This window comes from Lactuca sativa, chromosome 4 (assembly GCF_002870075.4).
Source record: "Lactuca sativa cultivar Salinas chromosome 4, Lsat_Salinas_v11, whole genome shotgun sequence".
In the NCBI taxonomy this organism is placed as follows: Eukaryota; Viridiplantae; Streptophyta; class Magnoliopsida; order Asterales; family Asteraceae; genus Lactuca; species Lactuca sativa.
Genome location: NC_056626.2, coordinates 45,715,371 through 45,724,717, shown reverse-complemented (window position 1 = coordinate 45,724,717; position 9,347 = coordinate 45,715,371). Strand labels below are relative to the sequence as shown.

The 9,347-nt window shown below is 35.3% G+C and overlaps 1 protein-coding gene across 1 annotated transcript; it reads left to right on the top strand.

Annotated features, from left to right (window-relative positions):
• The first annotated feature begins 6,232 nt into the window (after positions 1-6,232).
• Positions 6,233-6,580, top strand: LOC128133816 (peptide chain release factor 1, mitochondrial-like). Its single transcript, XM_052771342.1, has 2 exons — positions 6,233-6,411; positions 6,477-6,580. Exons 1-2 carry the CDS (start codon positions 6,279-6,281, stop codon positions 6,566-6,568), a joined length of 225 nt encoding a protein of 74 aa, XP_052627302.1. The 5' UTR covers positions 6,233-6,278; the 3' UTR covers positions 6,569-6,580.
• Positions 6,581-9,347: the final 2,767 nt, after the last annotated feature.

Genomic DNA, 9,347 nt, shown 5'->3' with positions numbered 1-9,347 from the left:
AGATCCCACTTTGTTCTGAAGATCAAATGGTAAGCATCTTATGTGGACGATATTATTTTTGGATCTACGGATTCATCAATGGTTGCTGACTTTGCAAAACTAATGATCAATCGATTCCAAATGAGCATGAATCGGGAGTTAAGCTTCTTTCTTGGTCTCCAAGTCAAACAGACTAACAGATGAATTTTCATTCACCGAGAGAAGTACATTTTGGAACTCCTCAAAAAGTACTCAATGGACACCTATGCCTCAGCGAAGGTACCAATGGGCTTCGGACACAAGATCTTTGCCAACCTTTCTGGTGTAGCAGTTGATGAAAACAAGTACAGAGGAATGATTGGATCCCTTCTCTATCTCACAACAAGTTTTCCAGACATTATGTTTGTAACATGTTTGTGTGCCAGCTTTCAAATCAACCCAAAGATGTCTCATCTCTTGGCTGTGAAACAAATATTTCGATACCTTAAAGGTACAAAGAGTCTCGAAATCTGGTACCCAGCAAAAGAGGGCTTCCTACTTCAAGCATATTCAGATTCAAACTATGGTGGTCTTCAACTTGATATAAAAAGTACATCAGGTGGATGTCAATTTTTAGGGGGTCGTTTGGTCAGTTGGTCATCCAAGAAACAGAATTGCATTACACTCTCTACAGTCGAAGCAGAATACATTGTTGCTGCCAGATGTACCTCTCAAGTTCTATGGATGAAGTCTCAACTCTTGGATTATGGTTATCGTTTTCAATGCATTCCTATCTATTGTGATTCTCAAAGTGTCATTTCCATTTCATACAATCCAATTCAACACTCCATGGTACCATTTCATAAAAGACCATGTTTTAAATGGCAACATTGAACTCATTTTTGTTCCATCTAACGAGGAGATTGCTGATTTCTTTACCAAGGCATTAGATGAAACCAAGTTCAATGGTTTTCTGAACAGGATGGGCATGATGATGCCAGATCCTCAGTTCTTTGAAGAGACTTGTTCTCTTTGATGGAAGTATATGAAAGAAAACTGGTTCCGAGCTAAAAAATATTTTTCTTTACGGAACTATTCTCTCTCAAAATACAAAGGATCATTTTACTTATCTTTCACTACTAGAAAAACAACCTTTTACGACGCTCATTGCGCGTCGTAAAAGGCTCAGACGACGCGCAAATGCGCGTCAAGGAAGGCCATGTCATAAAGAGAGACGACGCGCATTTACGACGCTCCTTTACGACGCACGTTTGCGACACGCAATGCGTATCAAGGAAGGCCCTGTCATAAAGGAAGATGACACGCATTCGTGTGTCGTAACCTTATGACGCGCGTGTTAATGACACGCAATGCGTATCAAGAAAGCCCCTGTCAAGAAAGGCCATGTCATAAATGTAGATGACACACATTTTTGCGTATCATAATTTTAAATGTTTTAAAAAATATATTATTTATAGATTTACTAACTTTCAAATTAAATAATACATTAAAAATCTCATAATACAAAATAAAATACCATAAATAACAAAGATAATTCATTTCACTAATATGTCAAATACAAATAATTATTCCAATAGTGAGTAAAAGTTATAAAAAAATGAACTCATTTATATACAATTGCATTATCTAGCTTACTATGTGCCAACAACTCTCTGTATGTTTACTTTTGCTTGAGTCTCGTTTCCTCCAAAGCTTCTAGCCATGCCAAAATATGATATCTTAAATTCATCAAGTCCTTGGCGTGAAGTCTTAGAAAGAAGCTTAACTGCAATCTCCAATCCTTCTAGCAGACCCTAAAGATCATTATTGGCCATGTAGCAGGATCAACATGCAATCTCTTTTCTGCCTTCTTATTACTTGCAGCATCTTCTGCCTGTTTGACCAAGGTTGTGCCTTCAGCAGCAACATGCTGCATTGCATCAAAAAGATAAAAATAGATGACAACAAATACAAATAACTACATTCTACTTTAAAAAAAATCCAACTCCTATATCACAAACCTATTTAAACATACTAGTGACAGGATCCAATCCATGGGGTATTTTTGGAAAATAGTCTGAACATTCTTGACAAATCATCAACCTGCAAGTGAAGGGTAGAAAGGGAAGAAAAAAATGTTCACAACCAGTAAGAAATCTAAACAGTAGAAGTTTGACAGTGATTGTTGATTCCTATAAACTAAAATGTGAGATGATAGCAATACTTGACCTCAGAAAACAAATAAACATAGCAATACTTGTCCCTGCAGTTTCATGGATCATGATCCCACTCACTCAGTGAAACCAGCCATTTTGCATCGTGCAACTGCGAAAAGTGAAAAATTTTAACACATAAAAATTATAGTGATGAAATATATAAGAAAATTATATACAAATAGATACAGGGTGCAGTGAGTTTTAACCTAGAATAAGTGCCCCATGTAGATCTGCACCAACAAGGCATTGAGCCATTTGACCTTTCTTGATAATAATTCCAACAAAATTTAAATAGAAAAAAAAATCGTTTGACCATTTTGAGAGTTAACAATCTATTCAATTATTTCTTCTTTTGTGAAAAGAATTATACATTCGAATACTTTTTTGAACATCATACATTTGATATATAAGTAACTTGAAAGGAAAGGCACAAAATGAAGCAAAACAAAGAATGTGAATTACCAGGTGGGTATAGATAGGGGTCGACAGTGTTATAGTTATACAAAAAGGAAAAGGGACTTTGTGCATTCCGAGGAATAAAGGGAATGGGGTTGCTACTACTCCACTCCATTTGATCGACCCTCTTCTTGGTTAACAGTATCTACCTTTCACAAGCTAGCTGAGTTTAACCTATTTGTACCTGGGATATAATAGGGTAGAAAAATATGGGATTCGGGGGGTCACAATCTGGTCCCCAATACGGTCCAGCTCTGCATTGATTTCATCAATATTTATGTTTATCAGAGCAACTTACCATGTTCATATGTTTTTGTAGACAAACAATGATTTTGATGCCAAACATAAAATCACAGCAGTGGGCCAGAGAATTCATTTGAATATTATGGGATTATGGGTTGGTATTAATTACCAATAAAGGAGAAAAAAAATCATTAAATTGATTTGTGACTTCTAAAGGTTTCAGCTTCTGGATGTAGAGCTTCTTTAAGCCATCGATGATTGATGTAACAGTAGTTAAAGGAACCTGATAATGCATAAATAATATGAGATGAAAACATAATATTTAAAACATGGCTGATAAGTTTACAAGATGTATGTTCTATGTATATGTATACTCACATATTAGTCAAGTTTGTAAGTTTTCCAAGTCCAACAGGCAGTGGGCCAGATAATTCATTTGAAGCCAGAATGCTGGGAAATGGAAATACAAAATTTTATATGAATATAGATCATAGTTTATAATTTCAATCTATTATTTTTCCTTCTTAGGGTTTTAAGAAGAAGTGTACAAGGGTAAAAGGGTGAAAAGAAAAGTTATTAGTTATTGCAGTTTCTGCACATTTTTCATGTTGACAATCTCTTGGGGTATGGATCCTGAAAAGCGATTTCCTTCCATGCTCCTAAAAAATGTTGAAGAAACAATCAAAGTGATGTTTTTCTTTCTATTTATTCGATTGGCCCTCCATTAGCTAGCAACCACCATGTTGTTAAAACATGTCTGGGTTCGCCTTGTCTTATCAATTCTGGAAGAGGACTTATGATTTATTAAAATCCTCACAACATCCATTACCATTGCCTCTCCAATCTAGCTTAATTCCCACCATGTAACCCTGCAAAATCCTTTTTTTCTTAAAAATCTTCACTGCTAAAAAACAATAGTTATAAGAGATGTTGAACCTTTGTTAAACTATCGTTTTGTCATAAGTGGAGAAGATTGAGTGCAGCCACATACGATCATATTGGTGTCTATGGTCAAGAGTCATGTATACATCGAATTTTTCTCTTCTAACTACACAACTAATTAAAGATGTGGATCTGTTTCGTTCATTTGTACCATCAAAATTGAGATTTTTCCCTTTTTTCTAGTTGCACTACACAAAAAATAATAGGTGCATCATGTTCAATTAGATAAAAATTGTTTAGAAAATCAAAATTGTATTTAAAAATCACAAGAAGGTAGGGATGAATCAATACGTGAAATCCAACTTCCAACAGGCTGAAACCTTGGACCCAATCCTTGCAAAAGCTGATCAGATTCTTCCATGAGATGTTTCTCACCAGGTAGCTGAAATCGAACCTTGGTTCTTGACTCCTTGAATCAAAGGTGGCTCTGGCTCAGTTGTTGTTCTTTTTTGAACACCATTATCTTCAGATTTTGTAGATGAACTCATTGGTTCATCAACAGATGCATCATTTGGTTTTACAAAGAAGTAAGGACACTTGTAGTATGTTCCTCTATATAGTATGATAATGCTTCCAGATCTTTAGACAACTAAACCCCCAGTTTTTCTCTGAGAAAAAAAGCCCCAATGTTGATCATTATGACAAAAAATAAAGATTCACACTAATGCTAAACAATATGTAGGGGTATTTTTCATTAAAAAAAACTCTTAAAATTACTATTTTTAACCAAATAAACAATATGTAGGGTCAGCTTGGTCAAAATTAATAAACTCATTTTTTTTATCAAAAAAACAGTATGCAGGGGTAATTTAGTCAAAAACTCTTAACGTCACTAGTTTAAAAAAAATATTAAAATCACTATTATTTTTACCAAAAAAACAGTATGTAGTGCAGTTTGGACAAAAATTGTTAAAAAAAAAAGAAGATGTATATAAGGGCATAAAATAGAAAATAAAATATTATACATACATTAAAGCATACATACCTGATGATAACACATTGGATTGCTATCATGCTCCACGAAACTAGTGTATTAGTTGAAGTTATATATATATATATATATATATATATATATATATATATATATATATATATATATATATATATATATATAAGACAAGACCAAGGCAACTCTTATCCAGTAGTTGTGTTGACTTTTACAATGAGGATTTTGGATTTGGAAAATGGATATATACTCTGAAGCTTTTGGGTTGCAATAAGTATGGAACCAGGTAGTATTTCTTGTACAGATCTAGTGGGGAGGTATGGTGTGTGAGGTACAATGTTGTTTGTGGGTCTGACTTGTTTTTGGTGTCTGACTTGTTGCCTCTAACTCCACCTCGGATAGCATAAGCCTCTTTGAACCCATTGTTGAACAATAACTCAACTACCTTCATGGAGTTACCATCAAAACTACCTTACAAACAAAACAAAGGAATCATATACAAATTAAACTTCTCAGCTAAACAAAAGATAAAAGACACAAGAGCAACACAGTCATTTTCTAGTGAAATGAAACAATATATACAAACACTTAATAAGGAGGGGATCAAAATTCTTATTCACTATCCATGTTGGAAGACCAATTTCAATTTGAATTAGGATCATATACAACATTAGTATATTTGCCAAGACCGAGACTATCATTTAGGATCATATACATCATAAATATCCGTGTTAATTTTTTAAATTTTTTATTGTTAAATCATAAAAGTTTTGGAAGTTTCTCGATTTTGACCATTTTATATAACAAACAAATAAATTGGTTAATAGTTCATGGTTTGCTTACTGTTGAAAATTGGTTGAAACAGGCCCATATGGCCCTTCAACTGAGACTTGAAGATGATCCATTGGTGAAGGCATTGAAAGCTTTTCATAAAGCTTTTGTAACCAACTTCCTTTACTTTAATAACAACACTTAACTTTTCATCATCAAAGTTACTACTCGAAGTCACTGTAATTGGATGTCATTGTAGTTTTGATATACTAGGTACATTCACAAAAATTAAACTCGTTGGATTATATTTGAGCCCTGAAAATAAAAAATTAAAAATGAAAATTATTCAACCGATATGTTAAAATTTATAAAAATATTTCGATTTACCTCGTGTTTTGGAGAAGTTTAATTCTACAACTTGGCGTGGTAAAACTCACGCTGAAAGTAAACGGACTTTTTGCTGGGATTGTAGGAGACGTAAGATTCGATCTATCAGAAAGAGGTAAAAACCCGGGAGACTGGTCCAAATATAAGAAAATCCAACATGGATTATAAAAAACACCACAAAAAGAATGTAAAGATGATGTGTGTAAAAAAAGAGTTCAAATATATATCTTCTGATACGCGGTACGCTCGTTAACATAGGATTTAGATTACCTTAATGATGATGTTCATCTGTGTTTGGTTGGCTATAGGAAATTGAGAGTTTGAAATCACTAGTGGGCGATTGTGAACAAGATAAAGACATGCGGGCCATGGCATACAAAGAACTGGAGCAGGCGTTGAAAGAAGAAGGATATGTGCATAATCTGCTGCTCAAGGCTTTACTGCCTAAGGATGATGCAGATGAAAGGGACTGCATTTTGGAAGTCAGAGCAGGTATATGTTATGATTACAATAATAATAATGCCAAATCAAATTTCTGAAATTCAATTTTGGATCAGGAACTGGAGGGGAAGAGCCTTCTTTGTTTGCTATGGACATGTTCAAAATGTTATTTATAGATTATTCATCAGATATCAAAATGTTTGCTTAAACTAAAAAGTACACCATGACTTCAGGTATGAGAGCTACTCGCTGAAAAAGGTTTGGAGGTTTGAGGTGGTGGATGTGACGGAAGATGACAGATTAGGGAACTGTAAGATCCATTCACCATAGTCTAAAAAGTACACCATGACTCCTGGAAACGAGTGAAAGAAAATAGACCTGTAAGATCCATTCACTATAGTCTAAAAAAACACATCAGGCTTCATGTACCTAATCAACCTTAAGAATGCCATGTCAAGGATTGCTCTCCATAACTCTGTGAGGAAGATGACAAATTAGGGAAATCAAGAAGTTCAAACCTTTGAGTCCTAGAAATTGCAGTACCTATGTGAATGATGGTCAAGGATTGCTCTCCATAACTCCATTGATATTTTAATGTCTTTCCTTTCTTTGATCAGCTAATTCTGCATATCCATTCCAGAAATATTAAAACGGGTATACAAGGATTGTCCTTTATCATCAGGCTGGTCCTCCTGCAACAAAACGTGTGTTTATCTTCAAATCACATTGAGAAAAAAAATTTAGAAATGAAGCAACTGAATAGCTAATCCCCTGAACCAAACCAAATTTTATTTAATAAATGAAGAAAAAGGGATTTAACAAGAATCGTAAGTTTGTTCCTTCGATCTTGAATCAAATGGAGAAAAATTAAGCCAGGAAGAAAAAGGGATTTAGCAAGAGGAGGAGCAATGTATTCGATCACTTCTCCCTCGACATCTGGGACCCTTTCCAGGGCCTTTCCAGTGCTCTTAACAACCTTACCGGACCATCACGCGAAACAGCATCAATCGCCAATGCCAGAATCGACTAGAAGTAGACGTCGGAGGTGCACGTTTTGAAGCCAGCCTTGCCTGGGTTGAAGAAAGAGGAGGTGAAGGTGGAGGTTGAAGAAGGAAGGTTATTGCAGATAAGAGGAGAGAGGAGCAGGGAACATGAGGAGAAGAACGACAAGTGACATAGGGTTGAGAGGAGCTCTGGAAAGTTCTAAGGTCATCGGACCTGATTAGGGATGGCAAAAAAGCCCGAACCCGATGGGGAAACCCGAAACCCGATCATTTCGGGTCGGGTAACGGGTCGTTATCGGGTTTTTTATCGGGTTCGGGGCAGGGAGTGGGTTATCCTCGCCCCGACCCGCCCCGCCCCGATTATATATATATATATATATATATATATATATATATATATATATATATATATATATATATATATATATATATATATATATATATATATATAATGCTCAAAAATTTTTGCTGTTAATTGTATGCGTTCAAATATAAAATACTTATTGTGGACAAATTTTTTAGTTATTAACAATCTGATGTTAATGATCATTTTTATGTGTTTTGACGTATTAAACAAAACTTAAATCAAATAATTTTTAATATAACGTCCAGTTTATTTTATTAAAGTGATGCATCATGTTTTTAATTTAAAAGAGTTGCTAAAACATGTATATTTTATAAGACATTGGGGTACCCTAAAAGAGAATAAAGATTTCGTTATCAATTGTTGTAAACCTGATAAGATACCCGAAACCCGATGGGGAAACCCGAAACCCAATGGGGCGCCCCGATAAGATACCCGAAAGTTATCGGGGCGGGTTTGGGAATCCATGCCCCGCCCCGAACCCGCCCCATTGCCATTCCTAGACCTGATGTTGTCGGTAAGGGGCGGCGAGGTGAGATCTTCATTTGTGATCAGGCATAGGTTGCATATGTTGAATAGGGTTACGAGTTGTTGGAGGTGTATATTGTGATTAGGGTTTGCAGAGAGAAGGAAGAAGAGAATGAAATGGATCTTGAAGCGGGGAATTAAAAAATTTAAGAATTTTGAGTGGATTACAATTCCCCCTTTCAAGAACGCACGTTTTGAGTAAAACATAAAGTGACATTCACAGAGGACGCGCATTTTAGATAAAGTGCCCTCCGTGTTTTTATTTTTTTTACATGAGACACCAATCTAAGGGCACGCAATAATGCGTGACATAAATCCTTGAATTTTTTGAAGAGATGACACTTCTTTAATGTCACTCTCTTTTGCGTAACATAAATCAATGAGTGTCGTGGTTTGCGCGTCGTAAAAGGGTCTTTTTCTTGTAGTGTTTATTTCTAACCATCACTTGAATCTTAAGTTGTACAGCTCATCCTGATCATTTGTTGTTCTAAGTCCACATAGTCATCTTGATCACTTTTTGCATCTCAGAATATACTTCATAATGGCATCCCGAAATTCCACTCCGGAAAGGTATTGCATTCTATACTTCGGAATTTTCAAAATTCACTCCGGAAGTTTTCTCAAATCTTATTCTGGAATATCTTACAAATCATTTTCCATAAATTCTTTCAATCTTTCACTCCAGAACTCAAAATCATCCTTTCGGAATTTTGCTACAGAATCGCCAAAAAATCTTTGACGCCGGAATCACAAACTTTTTGACTTCGAAATTTCAAGCTTCACTCCGGACTGATTTCATTCCGGACCATTTTTTTAATTTTCTATCCGGAACTCAACCTTTTACCCTCTGGATTTCAAACTATCTAGAATTGATCTTTCAGAAACCAAGAGTCAATAAGGTGAAATGTTTTCTTTGTAACGGTAACTTATAAGGATCCTTATCTTCCTTGAAATTTGTGCCACGATCACACGTCTCCTAAAAGCAACCATCAAATCATCGTTTGGGTTTTCTAGTTCTAGCTACAAAACAACCCTACCTTTCTCCTCCCACGTCTATTCACCCCCCAAAACGGTTAATCATTAAATGCAAC

What these genes read in the sequence shown, in the direction of transcription:
- LOC128133816 (XM_052771342.1), top strand. Translation starts at nt 6,279, where the DNA reads ATGCGGGCCATGGCATACAAAGAACTGGAGCAGGCGTTGAAAGAAGAA. An exon ending in CATTTTGGAAGTCAGAGCAG is followed by an intron (nt 6,412 to 6,476) that starts GTATATGTTATG and finishes ATTTTGGATCAG; the next exon opens with GAACTGGAGGGGAAGAGCCT.